Source organism: Aythya fuligula, chromosome 9 (genome assembly GCF_009819795.1).
Source record: "Aythya fuligula isolate bAytFul2 chromosome 9, bAytFul2.pri, whole genome shotgun sequence".
Lineage (NCBI taxonomy): Eukaryota > Metazoa > Chordata > Aves > Anseriformes > Anatidae > Aythya > Aythya fuligula.
Window position 1 is genome coordinate 17,003,227 of NC_045567.1, and position 24,598 is coordinate 17,027,824.

Below are 24,598 nucleotides of genomic sequence, written 5' to 3' on the forward strand. Positions count from 1 at the left end.
CTAGCGTGGAATGGCACAAACCTTGTATGGGTGGGGCTGCAGCGTGCCCCCCAAAATAGGCTCTGTGTTGATCTTTGTCACTCCCTCGGGAAGTCGGAAGGTGAATGCCCGGAGCAGGTTGGCAAAGAAAATGAAGAGCTCAGTCCTTGCTAGGTGCTCCCCCAAACACACTCGGTGCCCTGCAGAAGGAAGAGGGAAAGGACAGTGAGTAAATCACCCTGAACTCAAAAACAATCAAATTCATTCTCACACAAAGCAAACGTATTTTTGCTGAGTCTGGAATTTCTTTAGAACTTAATGCAATCAATGACACAAAATTTCCTTTTAAAGAATCCTATCTACAGCTGTAGATATCTGAGCACCCCTTCTGCTATGAGTTTTGCTTCAATTACCTCAAAAACCTTACCTTTACCTGACTGACAACTGAAAAGAAATTCATTCAGTCATGTAAATGAAGTATAAAGAAATGTTCTTCCTGGGAGATATGCTCCAGTTTTTTATGCATAAAGCAGCAGCACAGCTGCTTACAAGTGCTTTTCAAATATATGCCTGGAGTTGAAATGTATGCCCCAGATGAATAACCATAATTACTAGCAGAGAGTTTCCCTCCAAAAATAGGACAGGTTAGATGTATGCATTTCTCAGCATGTCTCTGATTTTCCATATAATTATTTGCTCAGTAGAATTTTTAGTAGATGTCTACAGGTGGATTGGGAAATGTTACTGAAAATAATCATTTTGATTTTATCACAGTTTTCACAAAGATGCTTATAAGAGATGACCGAAAGGTTTTCAATTGACATCTTAATTATACAGTCTCAACTCAAACTATTCAAATTTGTGCTGTTGGTAAATTTACCTATTGAGAATGGCAAAAAGGCTTCTTGGCTCACAAAGTTTCCATCCTTATCCAAGAAATGGCCAGGGTTGAACTGTCGAGGTGTTTCCCAGTGCTCGGGGTCGTACAAAGAAGAAGCAATATTTGGAAGAACTATGCTGCCCTGAAAGTGGAAAAACACTAATTCATTTCTGGCTGTCAATCTTCCTCCAGCAGCCAGAAACTGATAGGTGAGACGAGCATTAGTCATTGTTTATTTTCAGTGTTCAGTGTTGTAGGCTGGTAAGTTCATTTCCCCAGCAGGAAGCGAAGAACTGTGAGGAATGGAAAGTAGTTTTGATTCAAAATGTCAGTCCAAACCTAAGAGTGGAAGTGGCCATGTCAATAGAATAATTTTTTTACCATTTTCACTTCTAATATTTCTAATATTTCTGTGATTCAGTCTCTTTGATGAAAGCTAGTTGCAAACCATAATGCTTTTTCCTTGATATTTTATGGGCTTCCTGGGAGAAAAATTCAGTCAAATCTTTCAAATCAGTGTAAGTCAAATGCCTTATCAGCAAAAAATCAATCACAGTATCCTTCAGGATAAACCTCTATGGTTTTGTCTGTCACCCGTTTGTAGAAACATTTGCTAAAGACCCCTCTTTCACCCATTGGCATCTTTCACACAGATAACCTTCCCTCAAGAGCAGCATCACTCATCACAGCCTGGTAAATGGCTTCTTGTCCTCCTTCCCATTCAGATTCTCACCCAGAGGAATGTAACCCCATTCCTGTTGAGGGAAAAGCCTTGGTACAAATAGATGTGAATCTGTACCTCGCTCTACTTACACAGGAAAGGTCTGTAGCAACTGTGAGAAACTGTACCTTTTTGAGGGGAAAACCCAGCAATGTTGTGTTCCTCACACAGACTCTGGGCATGCCAACTGAAATGATGTTGCTGAAGCGCTGGATCTCATGAACCACAGCATTCGTGTAGGGCAGCTTTCTCCGATCCTCATAGCAGATTAACTGGGAAGGACCCAGAACCGCATCCAGCTCCTTCTGCACTTTCTCTGTGGAGAAATAGTCGCCATTTCAGGTGGAAAAATGTAAGAAGCATTTTCACTAATACCATTTTCAAATACATTTTCTATTTGGAACTACTGAGAGAGCAGCGAAATTAATGCAAAAATATAAATAAAGAAAATAAGGTTAGTGAGGTGCTCCAACAGCTGAAACATGAGAAGCTCTGCTTCTGTGTCTGATGCTATTTGATGGTATATTAAGGAAAGACATTTGTTGCTCAGAATTTTAAAACTAAGCATTGCCTCACTAATGCTTAAATGCAGTAGATAACTGATTTATCTTTGTGTTTTCCTTTGGCTAGGTGCCTCAGGCACTTACAGCCAGTAAGATCAGAGCTGTCTGGAATTCAAGTGAGGTGAATCTGGGCCTTAAGAAACTAATTCCTGTTAAAACAAAATGGGTCTTATGCAGGACGTGTTAAGTGAAGCAATGCCAACTAGAACGATGTCCAAATCCCTTTAAAAAAAATGAGATCTGCTTCTTGGCACATGTCAGTTTGTCAAGAATAATACAATTTAAATTACTTCTGGCACAGAAGCGTTGGGAGAATTAACAGAAGTATAAATTTTGTTCTGTAAACTTCAAGAGAAGCAGCACACACATAATAAAAAAATGCCTTAGATTTATAAATCATCTAGTCTTTTTCCAGGGCCTTTAAAGCAGCACTAAAATGCACAGTAGACCATTCTGCATTGCTCCTTTTGTGCTCATTCACATGAAGCCTGCTCAGTAACTGCCAGCAGCCTGTCACAAAACTAGGTTAGGCAGACCCTGACAACAGATAGGCACCTTGTGGAATTTAAAATACATAACCAGAAAGATTTTTAAAGTAAAGTTAATTTTTTTTCTACAAACAGCTATCTTACAAAACCAAGCACATGGCTACTTCAGGATTCAGAACACTTTGAAGAGATCAGTAACTGCAAAACTATAAGCATGCACCTCTGTTCTGGTAGTTCAGAGAACACTTCAATAATTAGGCAAAAGGACAAACTTTTCTGTATGGTACATCATGGAACTGTATAACATTGTCACCGGGTGTCAATGCAGGCAAAAGTATGAAGGGCTTCAAAGCAAAGACAGCAATTAATGGAAGACAGATGTACTGGTGTCTGCTCATTACGAGAGTCTAGATGACATGTATGACTCAAGAAACCAGGGATGGATCATTCTGCACACACCCTGCTTTCCCAAGGATGTGCAGGGTATTATATTTAGATAAGTGAAATTATTTAGGTGAGTCAGCACTTTCATAACCTTAATTACAGCAGGTGATAATAAACATGCAATAACATGAGATTAAGTAAACCTTCTTGTCTGACAGCTAGATGTTAAGCAATTTTTCTTATCTTCATCTCTTTTCTCCATTTAAAATCCTATTCTTTTCTGGGCATTTGTACATATTCTGCTATCTAACAATGGGTTTTCTGTTATCCAGCATAAGAAATGATTCTCTCTTTGGTTTTCATTTAGTGCTCTATGAAAGTGAGTGGTACTTAAAAGACAAGCTTAAAAATGAACTAAAATGTACATAGACGTAACAGATAACCATCAAATTCTCCGCCCACCTGGAATCATTTCTGTTGCAAGAAACTCAAATACATTACAGAGTTAATTTAATCACTGATTAAATTGACACCCTGATATCTTGGGCTCAGAAATTGACTGATAAACAAAAGTAAAAAGCTGCCAGTTTAGCTTTAGCTAATTATCTTTACCCAGTTTTTAGCCCCCAGTTTTGCTACTTGGCCAACACAAAGCAGAACCGAAGTTCCCCAAGACACATCAGTTTCTGGTTTGCTGTTTTCAGCCATCAGTCATGTTTACTGCTGTATGAGTACATTCAGCTTCCTGAAATACCATCAGCAGCTCACCAGTGGCTGCAGCAGAGGCCACCGTTCCATCCAGCAATGTGTGCAAGCACTTTGGCTTCCCAAAGAGCAACTCCAGCCCTCCTACTGCATGGACAATCATACCACAATCTTCATTCCTCCAAAGACCTCAACCCCTACATCTCAATTAGCCACAACCTCCTATACATATCTCTACTTCCCAACATGCTAACTCTTTCAGGGAACTGCCTTATGGCTGCAGCTGCTGTAAGAGTTTACATACAGAAACTCTGGATCTACCAATGCTGCCCAGCACAGATCTACGAGCATAAAAAGGTCTGTGTTCCACTAACCATATATCAGTGCCTAGGAATAATCTCTGATCCATTAAAACATTATAAATGTGCTGTTCTATTGCATCAAAAGCATCTGTGTTATGCTTATCCACTTCCTCTTACCTTGGATGTCTGGATTTGCCACCATATAGATCAGACCCCAGTTCAAAGTAGTGCTTGTTGTCTCCGATCCACCCAAGAAAAGGTCATTTATAGAATAAACCATGTTTTCTTCATTGTAGGTAGACCTGGGTTCATCTTTGGACTGCAAACAATAAGAAAAAGTAGAGGTTTATTCATAAAAGTTAGGAAAATCTGAATAGGATTCAATGTGATGTTATCATTGGTTCCAAGCCGCACTAGTACAAACCAGAGAGACAGATAAAGAACATGAGACACCAAAGATGATTGTTAATACAAAAAGCTAACATTTCACAACTGGACTAGGTATGTTTACTCCGTCCATGATCATGAAGCTAAATTATGTTTATCTACAGAAAAAAAAAAATATTGTTGGATTACTTGTGCAAACAGTAGTGCATTTGGAATGTTTCATAAATGGCTGTTGCTCTGAAGATGTGTACCAGGATGTCATCAGGCCTCCAGTCATATTCCATCCCTTAGCTTTTTTTTTTTTTTTTTTTTTTTTTACAGTGACCAGATAAAGAACTCCAGGCTGACAAAAGTAATGGTTCTTAACCTGTGGTCTTCAGGCTTCTGCCCCACTGGAGGGCCGCAATGACTCGTGTACAGCTGCTCTGGGGTTTTACAGTTTGCAGTTAGAAGTGCAAGGACATGCATGTGTATGATGAAATCAGGAAAGAACGTTGTTATATTTTTTAAGAATTCATTGTCTACATTTAGAGAGGTTATGCTCAGGGATCTTGAACCTTTCTTTTGCCAATGGAGCAAAATAGAAAGTGGGAAGGACATTTTTTTCTGTTTTACTATCATCTAGTCTTTTTGTATTGCTCCTACATATCTACTACAGACAGCTCTTTATTTTTTATTTTTTGTAAATAAATAAACCTGGATGATTTTCACCCAGCAGAGTCCCAAAAGAGCTCACTAAAACAATTTCTGGTCCACTGAGGTTCAGGTTTCATAAATCTTGCAACAGCATTGAAAGACTTTAGAAGCAGTTAAACGCTTCAGAAGACCAGATGTGTTAAAATTGTGCCAGTATCGAAAAAAATGAAAGCAAGAGGATCCAAGGAACTAAAAGCCAGTTAGGCTGACATCCACCCTAGACAAATATATATATATATATATACCAGCTGATGTAGGAATCAATTAATAAAGAAATACCAGACAGAAATACAAATTAATACTATTTATCACTGTACAGAAAACCAATCTTGGCAAGGGGGTCTGATTTGTTTCTTTGATGGAATTACCAGCCTGGACAACAGTGACAATTTCACAGTTGCAATATACTTGGAGTTCCACACAATAGCTGCTTTTGTTCCCTACAATACAAAATCAAGCACCATGAAGTATTCATAAGACACATGCTAGAAGACCAAAGAGCTGGCCAACAGAACTGGCTAACAGAGATTCTTCCCTGGGTGCACTTCTCTGCAGTGTGATGAGCACAGCAGCAGAGCCATCTAAAGGGACTACACGAGGCAGGCAACAGCCCAGGGCAGCAGACCAGTTTTTGGTGTGCCAGGAGGAGGTAATGGATGGGTGGGTGTTTACAGCCTGATATGGCTGCATCGCTTTTATTGCTGCAACCAGCACACGATCATGGTGCAAGGGGCACCAGCCATCCCTGCGGGGAAGCACTGCCACCCAGGAGCAGCAGCCACTACTCCCATGTGCAGGGGCTGCAAGAATAGATACCCTCACCCTGGATATCTCATTTGGATCTCTGAGCCACGCTTGCCTTGTCAGCTCCACAGTCACACCTATCTCATCTTGCCAACTCCTCTTTCTCCTTTTTCTTCCTATCGCCAAGCAGAACAGGAGAAGGAATATGGCCTGCTATAGGGAACAAAAGGAAAAAGAAAAAGTGAAGGCAAGAAGGAGTTGCAGATGGGAAGGGTAGCTGCTAGTCCAGGGATTAGGAAGGGGATCTGGTTCCCAAGAGAATCAAAGAAAAGTCATCATGGGAAAGTCAATAAAGAGAGATATCACTCAGCTTATACAAGCCTTCTACAGCCTTTCAAAACCCTACTGATGCCCACATCCCTCCACTACACCTACATACCCAAAATGCAATAAGTTATCCCGGTTCCCTTTGTATGCTTCAAATTTCACCGATCGCTGGCACTCTCCCCTTCTCCAGGCTGATCTGAAACACTGCTGACCCCTAGAATCCCTACACAATGATCTCGAAATCCAATTGAACTCTTGCAGCAACCTGTCTTGTCAATCTCTTACCAGCCAAATATCCTACCCAGAACATCCCAACTCTTCCCAGCTCTCTTGTGGTCTGCTTCCAAATTCAGCATTCTTTCATGTAGGCCACAAATAATTTTGTAACTTGTGCTACTGAGGAAAAATATGGTATGTTAAACCACCCTTTAGTGAAAGAATTGTAAGATGATGCAGTTTATCAATAATCAGAAAGGATTTAGCAAATGTCAGGTTACTGGATTCACAATAGGATGTCTATGACAGGTAATAGTGAGAAAAGGGCTCAGATGGGATGATTTAATGATCTACCTCAATTTATACCCTATGAATTGTACAATGAAGCAGAACAAACACTTACTTTTTCAATGTGAGCTAGGTAAAAATCAATGAAATCCTGCGGCTCATCTGGTATCTCACTCTCCTTGTGGTTTCTGATCTCTCTCCTTGTAAAAGAGCTCAGGACATCATAGCAAGACAATGCCTTCTTATGAGGGCCAGGGAGACGGCACATCAGCCAGGGGAAGATTTCATACAGCTGCAGGAGTGATATACAAGAGGTACCACAAAGACTCTGTCACTAGAAAATGCATTTTAGACCTACTAAAAAGAGAAGTTAATATTCATGTTAGCATGTGTTTTTGGCATCGTTAGTAAAATATTCTGAGAAAGAGTATACTTATGTTTTCAAGTTATGAAACGGCATACCATATAATTTCTGGCTGTGTTAATAGTAAGATTCAGAGTTACAAAGGCTTTCAAGCTCAGCCAACAGCCAAATTAGAATGATTATAATTAGAACGAACTGTATTCATTTATTCAATTATTCAACTCATGTATTAAATTGGAATAAACTACATTCAGGCATTTTAAAAGTGAGGTCCTGCCCTCCAGTGGAGAATACCAGGAAATGAAGAAGCAAAGCCATTGCAAACTGCCCTCTCATCTCACCAGGACATGCAAAGGTATCCCCAAAAGGGTTGGCTATACAAATTCAGTATTTCCCCAAAGCAGTCTCTACCAAAAGAGATCTCAAAGAGTCCTCAATAAAACTTGAAACATCTACTACCCATCTGAAACCCAGAAAAGCTGAGAAACAGCTACATGACATTTTGAGTGCTCTCCTCTAGAAAAGAAGGGGTTAGATGACACAACCAGATGAATTTTATCCTTCTCTTACTGTTTGGGAAAATCTGGCCTAACAATAGCTGTTTTCCAGCTACTCTTAAAGCTAGAAAGATCATTCTGAATTTCAGCATATATTTATGCCTGGGTAATTTGTATACATAGTTCTTGCATCTTCAGTGTATTTTCTCTTAGTAATTATTTTCCTGCTCAAAATATCATCCCTTAATTTGTTTACCAGCAGAAGTTTTTTCTCTGTCTTCATTTTGCTGAGCTTATCTTGTTTGTACTCTCCTAGTTAGCACTTTTCACCCAGAAAGCACTTTATTAGGTATTCACTGGAGGCTACACTGGAGAATGCAGTTAAGAAGCTGGAACATGGACACAGCAATGTCCACTTTTTGCCTAATGCTGAGTACCCTTTGCATTCAGAGAGTGGGTCCCCCTCTGTCTGGAATGATTTAAACCACGCTAGAAGTCACAGGCAAAACATATATTTGAATCAGCCTTCTCTCTCTTGACTGTATATAAAACAATGTCTAAATTTGGTACTGTGAATCACACTTTCAGACCTGACATTCAGTATTTAAGAATCATGATGCCCAAGGCAGGCCTCTGTTTTGCATGAGGGTTGAGCAACTGAGTAACAAATATTACCCAGGAGCAGTCCATCAGCTTCAGCCTTGCTGCAAAGATGTAGGAGTAAACTACCTTTACCACAGTACTCAGACATAGGACAATGAACACAAATGACCAAGGCTGGTCTGTAGTGCATTACCATCACACCTGGGGACAGTGCAGTGCCCAGTAAAGCTGCATGGGACATCACTCACCCATTCTAAAACTGTTATGTCTAACAGCCACCTCTTGAATCTGCATTTCTTGCTTTCTACCATGTTCAGACAAAGACAACAGGTTATTTGCTTACATGATGAATAAAGCTGCCTCCAAATTTGAATAGACGCTCTGTGGCTCTAATCAGCTCTCGGAAGGTTTCATCCTCTCTTGAGAAGCGATGTCCAAAAACAACAGCACAAATCACATTTGAGACGGAATGAACGAGAGGGAAAGAAGGATCCAGGGGATTTTCTGCAACCATAACAATAAATGTCACTTGAATGTCTTATTTTCTGCTTTAGTGAAATGAGAGAACATTAGAGGTTACCGAAAGAACTTTCAAGCAAGCATTGCATTTCACAGAGAAACAGCAACCTTCTTACAAAACTGCAGTATCCTACTGATTTTTCACAGCTATGGTGCAATCCCATAATCCCAGGAATGTGTTTTGCACCCTAAAGAAATGCCAGACTGCTAAAATATTTTGCAATACAACTGAGCAAAATTAGAGGTGGGAAAAATGATCTATGCAGATTTGCTCTCTGCAAATTCAAGCATGTGAGTGACTGAAAACACCTTGAGATCAAAGGGAATCTGAGAAGAGAACTGTGAGAAAACAGGAAAACTTAGTCAGCAAAAACACAAATACATGCAAGGCTACTATATTTTGTCTGACCTTGCTAGAGATGCACAATCTCCAGTAAGATAAAATGATGGAAATTCTTTTCAACCGTGTCAATAATATAGTAGCTAATTTTAAAGAAATTACTTGAAAAACTAATCCTAAGAAAATTTTGTGACTTGAGAATAAATGACTATAAACAACTGTAGCTATATCTGTACTGATGCAACTGTCCAACACCTAAGGCACAATTCTGATCAGCAATTTATTGTTCTGTACTTCAGAAGATTATTTTTTTCCTGCACATGTGGTCACATCTCCATCTCTCCTAGTTCTTAAGCTGAGGGATTTGATTGGATTTAATTTCTTTTAATTGACGCAATGCTAGCTACAGCATGTCCTGATTTACTTTGCATTTTGCATAATGACCAGCATTGGGAAATCTTACTCAAATACTCCTAACTGGGTTGATCGGGATAAAATGTAATGAAGACAAGATTGTACTCACCACTTTACAGAATGTATGCAAATGGTGTTACAAGACTTAACTCATCATCATTGATAATATTTCCATATCTTTATGAACCAGCACCATATTAGAGCCAGCAGCATGCCCTTGAGGCAAAGAAGGCCAACGTCAAATCGGGCTGCATTAGGAAAGGCCTTGCCAGCAGGCCCAGGGAGGTGAGCCATCCCCTCTGATCAGCACTGGTGAGACCCATCTGGATGCTGGGTCCAGTTTTCAGCTCCCCAGTACAAGACATCAACATAGAGAAACAAGCCTAGTGAAGGGCCACAACACTGGAGCTTCTGATGGAAGAGAGACTGAGAGAGATGGGTCTATTTAGAATGCTCAGGGAAGTATCTTAAATGTGTATAAATACCTGATGGATGGACATCAAGAACATAGATCCAAACTTCTCTTGGTGGTATAAGGTAAAGGACAAGAGGCAACGAGCAGAAATTGAAATACATGAAATTCTGCTTAAACATAAGATTTTTTTTTTTTTACTGTAAGGCTGATTGATCACTGAAACCATTGCCCAGAGAGGTTGTGAAGTCTCCATCCTTGAAGATTTTTAATACCCAACTGGACTTGGCCCTCCACAACCTGTTGTGATTGACTCCTCTTTGAGAAGCGGTTGTACTAAACAGTCTTCAGGAATACCTTTCCATCTTAACCATTCTATGATTCTATTAAATAAATAATAAATAAGATCTAGTTTTGCTTCCCTATTTCTGTAGTTTTATAAATAAGTTTGAGCAACAATAGCCTCCCACTGAGTTTGAAAAAACCACAGGCCTAGGCTTTTTGCATTTTTAGTTCATTCCCCATAGACACTCTAAGAGCTGACACACACTCTTATGGAAAAGAAACTGCCCTTGATTTCAGAGCAGGACAGAGTAGTTCATACACTAAAGACATCAGACAAATGACAGGAAAGAATCAGTATTTGTCACAGTGATACCTTTCATACTTGCAAAGAATTCTACCAGGTAGCGGGCCTCTTCTTGAACTCGATGTTCCAGACCTCTTTTCCCCAGACCCAGGTTGCGTAGAGTCTTCAGTGCAAACCTCCTCTGCTGCTTCCAGGTGTGACCAGTTGCCAACATAATCCCTAAATCCATTCAAGGAAGAGCTCTTTATCATGCTAATATTTATTACAGACAAATACTACTTTAAAAGATTCACTACACAACAGAATATAATGAAACTATTGTATTGCCTATGAACACAAAGGAACAGCTGTGGCAAATGCTGAAAGCATATGGGCAGGGCCAAAATGGACAAACTCAACTGGATAGTAAGAAGAAGATTAAGCTTGATTGCAAGATTAAGCTTGATCTAAAACAAACACATTTCAAAGTTCAAGAGCTGCTTCTCTAGATGCTCTCTGAAGGTACTAAAAGTGAAGCTATGGAGTGACTGTAAGGGACCAAGGGCAGTTCTGAATGATGAGGATCAAATAGACACAGACAAACCCTGCCACTATGGTACTGTTGGAAAGGGTTACAAGCTACAGAAGAGCTGCTATTTGTCATGACAATGCTTCTGTACAATATTTATGGTGGGGGAAAGAAAAAAAAAAAAAAAAAAGTCACACCTTTTCCTTTGGCCATTGCTCTGAAGAAAGGAGATACGAGCCTCCCAGAAACGTCTTCAGGGTGGGTGGTCATACCATCCTTAACTGCTTGATATCCATTCAGTACGATCACTGGAGCCCATCCAAACCATAAGGTGAATACATTGCCATGAATTTTTGCCATCTGTAGATGGGAGAGAAGCCAGCAAAGCACCAGTGAAATCCCACACACTACAAATAAACAGAGGATGAACCTGTTTTTATGTTAATTACAGGACCAGCCCTAGCCTGGAATTATGTTCTCCATCTTTCCCATAAGACTACAACTGTCTATGAGAAAGTATGAATGTCTTTTCCAGCATTCATTTTTGGAAACAGACAAATATGCCAGCTTTTCAGAGCCACAAATGTATGCTGACAAACCTCAGGTAGCTTTCATTACCACTCACAAGCCAAGGCTCAGTCACAACAGTCATCATTTTCTGCTTCCAGCACCCTGTCCAAGAGGATATTTTCTATGCATAACTTCTGTTCCAGAATTTATTTCAAGAATGTTTCTATCATTTGTACCAGTAAAGTAACAAAAAGGGAAGACAGAATCAGAGGAGTAACTAGCTTGTAAAGACTACCAGCCCTCACTTTGCATATCTAGGTCCTGGAACTTGATTAAGATCATTCTGTCTCACAATGTTCTTACTTTCTGTCTGAACCTGCAGCTTGGTCACAACAACTGGCAGGCTTCATCCAAATGGCAGTGACAGAAGCAAATGAAGTCGTCTATTGAGAATTATGAAAGCACTGAGAGAGCCAACAATGAAATAGAGATGAGGAGTACTCCTTAAAAAACAATTAATGGAAGGTTTGTTTGTTTGTTTTTTAGATCCATCAGTACAACAAGCATATACACACACAGCATATCTTAGTATCTATTTCCTGATTAAGCTAGAGACTGCCAATGCACAAAAAGCTAAAAATCTATGCTGTGAAAGTCATTCCTTAAATCTGTATTTTCTTCCCTACCTTAATTTCTGATATACCTAAAGATATTAAACCCTAAAGGGTATTAAGTTTCACATGAATTTGTCAAACTCAGGGTTAAAAGGCATCATAATGATTTTCACCTATTCAGTACCTCCAATACCAGTGCTGGTATACTCTTAGCCTGGCAAACTACTTTATGCTGCAATAACTTTTTCTTATTTTGTCAACCAAGTCAGTAGTTGCCAAACAAACCAAGCACAGTATCACAGTGACCAGTAAACAATTAAAGTATGTTAACAGTGCTGTTTTGAAAGAGGATGTTTTCACATAGCAAACAACTTAAGAAATTAAAAATTACAAAAATTTTTAAACAATTAGAGTATCCAAAAATAAATACCTTCATGAGGAGATCACAATTAAACTGAAAGTTCAGCTGTATCAAGGTCCCAAGAATTGGGAGAGGGATTGGTCCAGGAGGAAGTTGTCTCCGTACTCGTTGCAACTTAACAAACTGCATAATTAGAAGAAATAGAACAAAGGCTATAAGAATTTGACTTATTGTCAACATTTTAACTGCTGCTTTTACCAGCTTGTCTTTATTGAAAATAGTCTATTGAAGCTATTAAGGCTGGTTGCTCAACCAGTTTTTTTCGTAAGAGTCTAAATTTCATATAACTATTTATTCCACGCCCTCTAACCCTCCCTCTTTATTATCAACCACTCTTTTTCTGTCCCACCCATTACATTTTGAAGCTGAAGCACACTTAGTAGGTGTATATCCCTCTCCTTCTTATTATTCAGATTACAATTATCAAATATGTATCACAGGATTTGTAGGAATGGTATCTTAAACTATGGCCGAGATTTCCCATGCAATGTAGATACACATCTCCACATGCAAATTCTCCATCTAATTTTCTGAAACAATTGTGGATGTGTGTGCTCCTACGAATTCTTCATGAATGCTTTTAGAAAAGCAATAACCATACATACAAATAGAGCATGCAAATGTAAGTGGATATTAAATCTTGGACTTTTTGAAATGTTTTGTATCTGTTCTATTTATACCTATATCCAGGAGAGCCACTGATAAAGGGTAATGGTAAGGCTGATAAAAGTTTAAAGCCCAAATTTATTGTAAAATAGATATACTAGTATCTAATGGTCAATACGCAAAGCAAGGTTTGTTAGGCTTTCAAATTTAGTTTAAAACCTAACTATTTTAATGTATAACCTCACATTTTTTCTAACCTATTTGCAATAGGTAACATCATTAAGGATTTTGCTTGCCTCTGAATTTCCTTTTTCAATCTTGAAATAAGGGTGGATACTTCTACAGAATATTTTGAGCAATTGTCAGAAAGCTTGCTCGAGAAATAAAGCATATACATATAGACAGTACCTCTACTGTGAAACAAAAAGAAAAAAAAAATGGGGGTAAAATCTATTAGGAATCTGGAGCTACAACCAGAACTGAAGATCTCTCTTTAAGAGTGAGAACCAGTCAGAACATGCATGTGCCACACTTGGCAAGTTGAGAATAAATGCTGAATGAAGCAAAGCTCTTTGCCAGGTTTCAGCACACGCAGGAAGTATAAATCTGTTATCAGGGGAGTTTTACATGCCTACAATCAGACCATGAAAAACCACATGAGAGGGGCTGTGGACACCACAGCAGTGATGGTTAGAGTCCTGTCTTACAGATCTTGATTGAAATGCTGTGGGTAAATGCTTCTCTGTGAAAAATGCACATTCCCTGAAAGCAAAACATTAATAAAAGAAATACATTTTCACTAATCTTCTGAAAACCTGCCAAGAAGGCTTGTGCTTCATCTTGTTTCTTTCAGCTGCTCTTTCTTTGGGGCAAAAATTGCTTCACAGGATTTGTGGCTCTGGGACACACAACGCACTTATCCAGAAAGAATAGCCTGGAGTCTGCCAGCCCACAATTTCCAGACCTCCAAGTCAATTAGCTTCCAACCACCACACTTCATTACCATTAAAGCATAATTGAGGAATGTGTATTAACCAAGAAACGGCTGTTTCTATGCTTCTACAAAAGCTTTATTTGTTTACAATAAGAAGCTTATTCTTCAAAGCACTTGTTTCTAATTTAAATCTCTCTTTCAACAGCAGGGTTTTTTTCCACTTTAAAAATTAATTCTGATGGGTTCATTTACCTGCTCCTTACCCAGTGTGCTTTTGCAAAATCTACTTAAAATTCACTACTTCTTCAATTTTTTTTCAAGTTGATACCAATGTAGATCCCTAGATTTTTAGATAGTCAAAGATTTTGCATCTAGATGTTTGTTTTGTTTGTTTTTTTTTACATTCTCAAGCCTGGGGTCCTGCTCTCAATCAAGTCTTTAGAGATCAAGTGTCTCCATCTCCCAACACAGCCGAGGTAACAGGAGGACAGACCAATGGCCAGGACACTGCCCAAGTCAGGCGGCCGTAGCTCTGCACAGGACCTCTACAACGTCCAGGGCAGCAGCCTCACAGTAAAAACCTCTTCATTTCTTTCTGTAGCCTCGTGGCTTGGAGTTTTCACATTACCACTAATCCAGGTATCCAGCAAATACCACTGCTCCCTTCAACACCTTGACAGATTTACTAAGGCCCTGCCAGTGATCAGTCACATCCTTCATCCACATCTAACATCAGGGCATGATGCAGGAGCAGCCAGGAGAAATAAAAGGGCAGGAAGCGGAGCTGAACAAAACCATGGATCAGCACTTGCAGTTACGGCCATGCTGGAGAAGAGAGGGTGTAACAGGGCACCCCAGACCCCAGCCCTTCTCCACCTCACACAGGGTGGCCATTGTGGGTGAGCAGTCCCACCGATGAGTGACTCTCCCCTGTCAAGCCAGCAGCCCACCTTCTCCCATGTTGTCACACAGGCACCAAATTCAGGTGATTTTTCCCCAGATCTTTCTGCCACATTTGCCCATGACAGCTCAGCCACGCTCCGCAGAGCTCACTCAAGACGATGGCCAGATCCTTGCCTCAGGACCAGCTCCTAAAATGGCTTCCCCCTGTCCCTCCAGCCTCCACCATGCCGGTCCCAGCCAGGCCCTGAGGATTTCTCTCTGGACTCATCTGGACAGGATCCTCACTGTCTTATCTTCTGTTTAAATTCCAATATCCATCTCCAGTTTCTCCAGGGCTACCTTTGTTTCCACATTTTCAGATTTTCTATAATGGAACTCTGAAACTTTAGAAAACATTTGTCTCTAGGATGATCCAACTCCTTAAACCACACATACCAAACACAATAAAAAATATCAGCGGGCATGAGTAAAGTAGTGCCCAATCAAACTTTTCCAAGCCTTTCACAGGAATCCAGACATTGCAGCCAAAACCCTCCCAAACTAACTGATCTCCTAAATCATGAAGCAATGGCTGTACAAATTCATCCTAACACAATGGACAGGGAAGATCCTGAGAGTATGAATTCAGATTCAGAAAACAAGAAACAAGGGTTGAGTAATTTGTGCTTTATGTGTAGGAACGGTGATACTCTGGTGCTGATTACATTCCCAAAACTAAATGTATTTTCACAATAAAGAATATAGCTATGTTTGAAAGTAAACCATATGGATCTCAACAGGAGCCCTGCAGCTATTGCCTCTTTCCTGCCGGGCTTCTAGGAGGGGAGAACAAGCATAGGGAGAGAAGGCATAGAGAGAAAGGAAAAGCTGGCATTTACTCATGCTGATATCTGTATTATCAATCCATTATTTGTTTGTTTTCCTTAGGCTTTCTGACAACCACTCCTTTTTCAAAATTATATCTTTTTGCTGCTCTAAGTGACAATAAAGCCTCAAGTTGCTTTCTCTGATGATGAAGTGAAGAGGCTGCAATCCGTACTGTCATCTGCTTTTTATTTTAATGCATGCAAAGCAACGCTGTTAGGGAAAGTAACTACAGCTACTCTGCAATTTAAGAAACAGTAAAGGATAAGGTAAGACAAACAACTGCATAACATAAGAAGGGCAGTAAAAACAGAAAGCCAAATGAGGCCAAACAGGGAGCAAAAATTGGAAGCAGGAAGGCAGACCAAGCAAGAGAACACCTGAAGTGGATTTTGAAGATGAGATAGAGGCAGGAAAATGAGAGTAGAGTGATCTGTGGGAAATAGGATGGTCAGTACATTCTTATTATGTCTGCTCCACAACCGTCATGCACCATTCAAATTTTGCTTGGTAGAGACCCCAGACCTTCCCAGTCCAGGTAAAACAGGGGAGCAGAAAACCTTTCACAGGACTCACTGGCAAGCTGAGTGTGTGGAGTAACCTTGAGATGTTAACCATAATTTATTCTGGCACATACAGTTTTCCCTACAGAGTATGAGTAGGTACTTAGCATGGATTACTACAGCATAAGAGTATCCAGATGTGTTTTTATGTCCAATTAGATGGCACTGGCATCACCGGTTACTGATTTCATAGATCTCTGCCTGTTAAACTGTGGTGCTTTAAACTACAAGATAGGCTGAGGTAACTAAAACAAACACAGCTGACAATGACTTTAGTCCTACAGAAGTTACTACCAGCTAATTGGTGTATAAAAATAACCCCTCATATGCTAGCATACAGTATTCATTTCGTACGTCACAGGAAAAAAACACACTCTCAATCTTGTCAGAAAAACCCTTTGTTAAATGTCAGTAACTGAGCTAGCAAAATGTTCAATGTCCATATTTGCTAAGTACTTAAGCACAATGCTCATAAAGGGCTTCAAGAAGTCATCAGTAGTGCCAAATACTCTGTTGGTGGTGATATGCTAATTTATGCTGATGGATGTCATCAGATATCTCTAATAAAGAATCCATTAAAGAACTGAAAAGAACAAATGAAGCTGAATAAATTATTGAAGGATCTGCAGTAAACAATGCCAGATGACTACCTATCATGAAAAATATGTGTTCTTATGTTGCTGTCAACCACTGGGTTCATAAAAGGAAGAAGGAACTATTTATCAACACTTTGTGTTAGCTTGCTGTTGTCATTTGTCTTCCAGTCCTTGCTCCTTGCCTGGATTATGAAAAGCTCTCCACACCCGCTTAATGAAGCCATTCCTCTACTTTCATCTCAAGGGCAGAAATACTACTTGTTTTAGTGGGTGAAAACCTCAACTTCTTGCCACATGTCAATGACAGAGTTGCACAACAACAAACCTGTTCAGTCTCAGGAAATGTAATTATCCCAGATTGTATTAGCTGACTCTTTAGAAGGTTTTTCCCAAGAACTTAACTCCTCCATCCACTAATATCCAGGGACAGACCAAATGACCTCTCCACCTATCTCCACAAATTGCAGTTTATGAGAAAGAATGTACAGATATTTTATCATGACACTTTTAATTTATAGACCTTTCTTCAAGTTCTTTCTCTCTTGATGCTGGTTCCTGTTACCAATAAATAAGACCCAGTTCTAATTCTTCCCATTTTATCTTTATTTAATAATATGCACCAGGACAAATATACCAAGTGTTTGCAAACTGAAAACAAGAACAAAAGATTAACTCTTTGAAGGTAAAATCCTCAGGATGCAACTGTCTGAAAAGCACCTTCCAGTATAGTGATTGACCAAATCAAGAGGAAAGCAAAAAACCTTAAGAAATGATGAGATGCATTCATTTTCAGAAACAATCATGCAAAGTCTTCCCTGAATCCATACAGCAACATTTCCTACCGAGGAATAGCACAGAGCTGGAATGGAGGTGGCTTCATTATACTCCCAAAAACAAACTTTGTGTTGACTTCTTTCACTCCATCGGGCAGAGTGAACTTGAATGCCCGCAATAGGGTGGAAAAGACAATAAAGAGTTCCAGCCTTGCCAAAAGCTCCCCCATGCATACACGGCTCCCTGTGAAAAGACAGAAAAGGCAATCAGCCAAAGGATTTCTATCAAAACTACCTTTCTAATTTGCTTGCAGTTTTCAGGAAAACAAACAAACAAACAAACAACAACAACACAGCATCTATTATCAAATAGGTAAGGGTTTTTCGTTTGCTTGCTTGTTTTCTGCAGATAGTCCTTTTCTTCTACAGTTAACTGACTCTGTCATGTAATGATTCAAATCTGAAAGGCTGCTTTGTATTTTCACTCTGAAAGTTTCCATCTGTATTCACAGCAGGCAGACAGAGCATTATAGAAATGATCACCAGGGCTGCGTAGTTTATAGTTACAGTCTTAATAGCATTATGAATTTTGCTGCTACTACTTTGATAGCTGGATCTCTCATCCAAGAGAAAATGGATCTCTTCCAATAAAAAGGTTTCTGTTTTTCATTCCTTCTCTTCCAATCTTTTCCACATACAATTGGACTTTTCTTTTTCTGGAGATATTTACAACAGTAGAATTGCCTTCCCAATTTATGTAGAGGAATGAATGGATCTTAAGTTGTTATCACATGGAATAAATAAATTGCTGTTCAGTGTAAATACCTATTGAGAATGGTAAGAATGCTTCTCTGTGTACAAAGTTTCCATCTTTATCCAGAAAGTGGCCTGGGTTGAACTGATCAGGTGTTTCCCATTTTTCAGGGTCAGATAGAACAGAATCAATATTTACTAGAACTATGGTGTTCTGAAAAAAAGGAGCACATTTGTTAAAATGTGTTGGTTTTCTTTTTCCTATTGCCATTGCATTTTTAATACTTAGCTTCTCAGTAACAGTATGAGTACCAATTTAATTTTTACCTTTGATACTCTATGATTTCTGCTATGCTAGAGTTGCTTTAAGCAGATCCATAAAAAAAATAAATAAATAAATAAAATAAGGAAAAGCAGTGATAGAAGAATATATAGAAACAACCCTAACGTACCTTTCAGTTATAAAACTTTAAAATATTTTAATTATAACATTTGCAAGATACTTAATTTAAAAGTTTGTGACACAAAAATAATTTCAAATTTCCAAGGTTTTCAGTAGAACTATTTTTTCTGGTTTTGGATGGCCTTTTTTCATCAGCTGATAGGACTGACTTGAGACTGCTGGAAATTAATAAGCTTATTTCCAGTCTCCATTCACAAGTTTTCTATCATCAGAAGTCATGTTCTGGAAAGCTACTAGTAGGACAAAGTAGTTAGGACAATACACACAACTCCTTGCAAAAGGCTTGCTTAAATACAGTCATATCCAAGGGACAGCGCCAGAACTGGCAAGACCCAAGCATGTATTTCCCCAATCAGGAAAACCCTCAAAAGCATTTCTAAATTAAACTCATGTACCCCATGCTGCTGATAGTGGCCGTTCTCAATCACAGACGCTTTTCAACTAAATGAGCAATTAAAACAGAAGGACCTAAAACAGGACAGTGTTTTGTACAGCTGAAGTGGATGCAGTAACTTAAAAATTACACTAAAACAGTTTTAAGAACAACTACAATTGCACTGGACCTCAAACATTAAAACATGCAGCATGCTTGTACCTTTGGAATAGGATATCCCAGCAGTTCTGTGTCCTTCACGGTCTTTCTGGGAAGTGCAATTAAGATGATATTACTGAATCGCTGGATCTCATGAATTACAGCATTTGTATAAGGCAACCGTTTCCTGTCCATGTAGCAAACTACATTGGAACTACCCAGAACAGCATCCAGCTCCTTCTGGACTTTCTCTGTAGAGGAATATTCAGCTTTAAATATACAACAATCTATAAGCTCTATCATCATCTTTTTCCTATTGCTTTTTACAGTTATAATACTACCCAGCAAGATGAAAAAGATATTTTAAAAAATACCTTTAAATTACCATTTGGGTGACCTAAATTAAATATTAATCATGTATTAAGAGATTGGTTTAGTAATTGAACAAGGACAGGTCTTCACTCAGGACTGCATGGATTTTGATTACCATCTGTAAATGGCATAATTACTATTCTGTAATTACCTGCCTTGGGAAGCACTTACACAAAAGAGGGCTTTTTCCCCCTCAAGGACACTTCTTTATTATTATTATTATTTACAACCCAAATTGAAATTGTCATTTTTTATTAATTTCTGGGCTGAAATGGCAAGTAGATTGATCCTATGCATCAGGAAACTTAAGATAACTTTAATATATCCTGAGAGGTTGAAAGATCATGTTGTGAAAATTCAGTATATGCAGTACAGTCTCAAATTTTAGGTCTTTTGAAGAGCCATTAGGTAAGAACAATGGGAAATCCCTTCTCCTTACCACTTCAGCCGTTCTCCTCTTGCCAGTCTCCTTCTGCACCTGATACCCAGCTTAGACTGTCAAATATGAAGCTTTCAGAGTGATTACTAATACATTTTAATCCTTATTATTCTGTGCACTCTGATTATTTCTTTCCATTGACAACTTGCATCTTTCTTCTGTGAACATCATTATTAAGAGCATACAATTTAAAGCTATTCAGCCCAACCTTTATTTAATATCTGTTTATATGCAGATATCTATGTTCAAAATTCTAAATTCCATGTAATAACCACACATTAACAACCTCCCACTGCACTGAGTTGATTTCTGCTGCAAAGTACTTGGGAGCACATCAAGGAGAAGTCACAGGTCAAAGAGGGTGATCCAAAGACTCTATCTTGGACACAGGACAAAACAGACACATGCAGTCACCTGATTCATATGCTACTATTTGAACTCCTATAATTCCTAAAAAGTTGCAGAACTGTTTGTGTGTGCTTACCTTGAACATCAGGATAAACCACCATATAGAGCAATGCCCAACATAAAGTGGTAGCTGTAGTTTCTGTACCAGCCAGAAAGAGGTCAAAAACAGACTGGATCAAGTTTTCCTTGTTGTATGTAGCATCAGCATCTCCTTCAGTCTGCAAATATGAATTGCAAAGATCAAGTTAAGGCACACAAAAGAGAAGCAAAGCACTCTGCATCACAGGAATATTTATTGATACTATTAAAAATGAGAAATAAATAAATAAATAAATAAATAAATAAGGGGCTAGAAAAGAAAACTTCTTCAATAATACAAATACATTTTCTAATATTCTCCAGTTCATTTGTAAATTTATTCTATCCACATGCACATTTGGTTCTTCAGCCATGACAAATTTATGTAATTACATATGCTTTCTAATCTTGATACAAATCCTATCATGATTGTTATTCCTAGTTGTATCTTAATCATACGATGATCTGCTATTATTGTGGCTATAGATAATCTACCCACAAAACTACTCACGTTATTACTTCATCCTCCTCCTGCCATCTCACAGTTTCAGTTGTTGGTTGTTTTTATGTTTGTTTGTTTTTTAATTCATCCACCTATAAGCTTTTCTAGAGGGAAATTGTATATTTCCCTAATTGATACTAGACACCATTATAATCAAAGGAGCGCTTAAAATCACTAGTTGTTAGTGGAGCCTAAAAGGAGAACAGAGATACTCACTTTAGCTATCTGATCCAAATAATAACCAATAAAATTTTGACTTTCATCTGCTTTTCCTTTTTCTTTGTAGCTTTCAATTTCCTCTCTGAAAACAGTTCTTATAAAATTTATACCAGAAAAAGTCTTCTTACATGATGTTAGAAAACGGTCTGCAAACCAGGGAATCCGATCATGTACCTGTGAAAGAGAGATTTTAGATATGTGGTATTCAGCAAACGAAATTTGAATACTAATGTAGACTTGTGAGTAGTGGAAGAAGTGGATGAAAGACTAATGACTGTGTCTTCACCATTACACTGAAAAGCTAATTCCTGTCCAGTGATCCATTAAAGACTTTCTTATTTTTCCCTGGAGCAGAATTTCCCTTAGTTTTATGCTATAGATTTTCCATTGTGGTATACAAAGAATAGATGAGGTTCCTCTGAACTACAACAGCAAAAAACTCTTTAAAAATATCCTTGTTCTCAGCCTAACATACGTATCATTTCTCTCTGATTAAAAAAATAAGTAAATAAAAATCTAATTTCCTTGACACATCTGCTAAACTGAAAACAGAAATATTCAAACCCAGTTGTTTAGTGGTTTTAATATCTTACTGTAGGATACTGAATGCGTGGGGATTTTACTCAGACACATTTTTTCCCAGAAAAAAAGTGCGGTTAGTCAAACACATCACATATGTGATATGCAAAACAACTTTACAGAGCAAAACATACAGAGCCACATGGATTCCCTGCTGTTTATTCACTTCTTTCACTTAAACCATTATAAAACAACATATCAGCAGAAGAGAGGAAAATGACTTTTGTATTAATTTCACTCCTCTACTTTATTTCCCTTTCTTTTTTTTTTCTCCTTTTACAGATTGCATCATGCCATTCCGGTTTACATGGCAGAATTACCCTGCTTAAGCTACATGTTAGGTCATAAATCGGGCTCACCTTTTTAAATGGCAGCTGTATTACAAACCTATGCCTTCCCACAAGCCTGCTCATATTCCTGGCTTTCATTTCTTCCTCATCCTACTGCACAATTTTGCTTAAAAAAAAAACCTCTCTGCTTACTAGGAAAATAGATTAGTACAGGTGATTATTAAAGGATTGTACAACACTATGAAAGCACTGTGGAGGGCAGGACAGAATGCAATACTGGGCTAGAATGTTTTGGTTAGCTGTGGACACTATTAACAGCTTTAAGAACAGCTTATACAAATATCTCCTGAAAGCAGTTTGGAAGTAGCTGATCCTGTGTTTACCCTTCTTAGAAGATATCTTAGGAATCATTACACCCACATCTTCTGGGAGAAAAAGTATTTTGATTATTTTTTTTAACCTAAAGTATCAAATTAATCCTCAAGTTCTCTTAGACCTCAGTTACAGCAATTTTCAGTTAGCAAGAGATGGTGAAAAATCATGTAAGATGTAAAGCCTGTTGAGTTCCAGCAAGTTCTGCAGGAGTAGGTGCCTTGCACATTGGTAACATGACTACTTAACTATATACAGCGCCATGGGTCCCGTTTGTTAATGGTTAATGATAAAACTGCCCTGGTTTGAAACAATCTGTTCCACTGTTTTTGCAGCTGCAGTCACAACTTCACACAGAAGCATGATCGCAAATTTTCTCTCCAAAGAATCAGATGTTAGGTTAGGAGCTGCTGTCTTGCCAAAAGTTATAGAAGAAGCTACCATTAAGCAATTACATGGTACCTTTGCTACCCTTGTGCAAAACAGTTGCTTTGCTTAAGCTTCTACATGGTTAGCTTGGAGCAAAGGAAGTAGCCAAGACCTATGTTACTCTTGATATTAGTTGACAGTCATGTGATTTCAGATGATGAAGAAAGCCACTTTGTCAGAATTTAAGATAAGCTTATTTCAGAGCTTTTCAGGTATTTTTGCTTATATTTTGCTGCTGTGTTTCAAACACTAGAGCTGTACAGGTAGTGCTTTTACAAGAAAGACCTTCGCACTTCTCTCAGTCATGTAATGAGCCTATGAATTTCCATCCCAGTCCACCAGAACTGAGAAATTTTGATGCTATGATAAGGTATAAGAAACTGAAATCAGTTTTAAACTAGTCATCTAGAAGCACTGTTCTGATGCATACTCCAGTGACTCCAGGTGCATCAGTATTCATTTTTGTTATAAAAGTAACCAGCAAGTTGCCTTTCATTGTCTAGCTGTATAAAATTACCAAAGAAAAAAAAAATTCCTCACATAAAACCAGATGCTGTTCATAAATGCTGATATATCATCAATAATTTCAATCATGCGGCGAAAGTTTTCATCTTCTAGAGAGAAGCGATGTCCCAAAATCAGAGAACAAATCACATTTGAGACAGCATTAATAATGGGCATACTGGGGTCCAGAGGTTTTCCTGTCAACACAGTGAAAAGTATTCACCTATAACACTTATTGTTCCAGCTTTTTGCACTGAATAGAGAGATGATGAAATAACATTTTATCAAACTCTTCTGATGTTAGTTAGATTAGTGGATGGAAAATTGCAATTTATCAGCAAAAGATGTGAGTAAAAAGTAACTTCAGACACCCAAAGTTTTTTGTTGATTACCAAAAAAAGGCAAGACTGCTGGTGAGAATGGGATTTGTAGTGGTAATAATAAAAACACCCAGGTTGCAGAGAACCGTGGCATCAGCAGATCTCACATTTGGCAATAATTGGTACAAAAAAGGTCAGCCAAGACAGCATATGAATAAGCAACTGAATCAAAAGGAGAAACATCCTTTATTCTCTGCTCACAACCTTTGTACGTGAATAATGGAATACTTGAGCAAACCTACAGATGCTCCCTGTTTTTCAGCAGCACAATTTAAACAAACTTCCTCTCTTACTGAGGAAGTTACCCCAAGCCATGTGAGGTGAGCGTGCTTGTTCCACTGCAGTTGCCAGAGCAGAGCCATGGGATTCTGCAGCCTTGGCCAAAGCTTTGAATACTTCATGCCTTGTTTTCTTTTCTGTAGAGGGATATAGGGTGCTGTGAGATCTGTTTTGTTACTGTTTGCTGTTACCCTGAGAAATACCAACACTTACAGACAGGAACCATGGAGTCTCAGTTCTAAATTCATCCTGTGGAGTGGTTTCACAGGTAACACTTCAAGGAAATGCT

The 24,598-nt window shown here is 38.6% G+C and overlaps 2 protein-coding genes across 2 annotated transcripts in view; both read right to left on the reverse strand.

Moving 5' to 3' along the window:
* On the reverse strand, window positions 1-18,592 carry LOC116492543 (cytochrome P450 2J6-like). Its single transcript, XM_032193314.1, has 11 exons — window positions 18,536-18,592; window positions 17,780-17,954; window positions 12,481-12,594; window positions 11,124-11,286; window positions 10,488-10,637; window positions 8,488-8,648; window positions 6,796-6,972; window positions 4,200-4,341; window positions 1,709-1,896; window positions 860-1,001; window positions 1-179 (listed from the first exon to the last, which is right to left on the reverse strand). Exons 2-11 carry the CDS (start codon window positions 17,942-17,944, stop codon window positions 1-3), a joined length of 1,581 nt encoding a protein of 526 aa, XP_032049205.1. The 5' UTR covers window positions 17,945-17,954; window positions 18,536-18,592.
* Window positions 18,498-24,598, reverse strand: part of LOC116492513 (cytochrome P450 2J6-like) — a 9,542-nt gene continuing 3,441 nt past the window's right edge. Inside the window, exons 5-9 of the mRNA XM_032193283.1 lie at window positions 23,687-23,847; window positions 21,474-21,650; window positions 20,754-20,895; window positions 19,522-19,709; window positions 18,498-18,677 (exon numbers count right to left, since the gene is read on the reverse strand). Coding sequence (XP_032049174.1) covers window positions 18,498-18,677; window positions 19,522-19,709; window positions 20,754-20,895; window positions 21,474-21,650; window positions 23,687-23,847 — 848 coding nt within the window. The remainder of the gene's footprint in view (window positions 18,678-19,521; window positions 19,710-20,753; window positions 20,896-21,473; window positions 21,651-23,686; window positions 23,848-24,598) is intronic.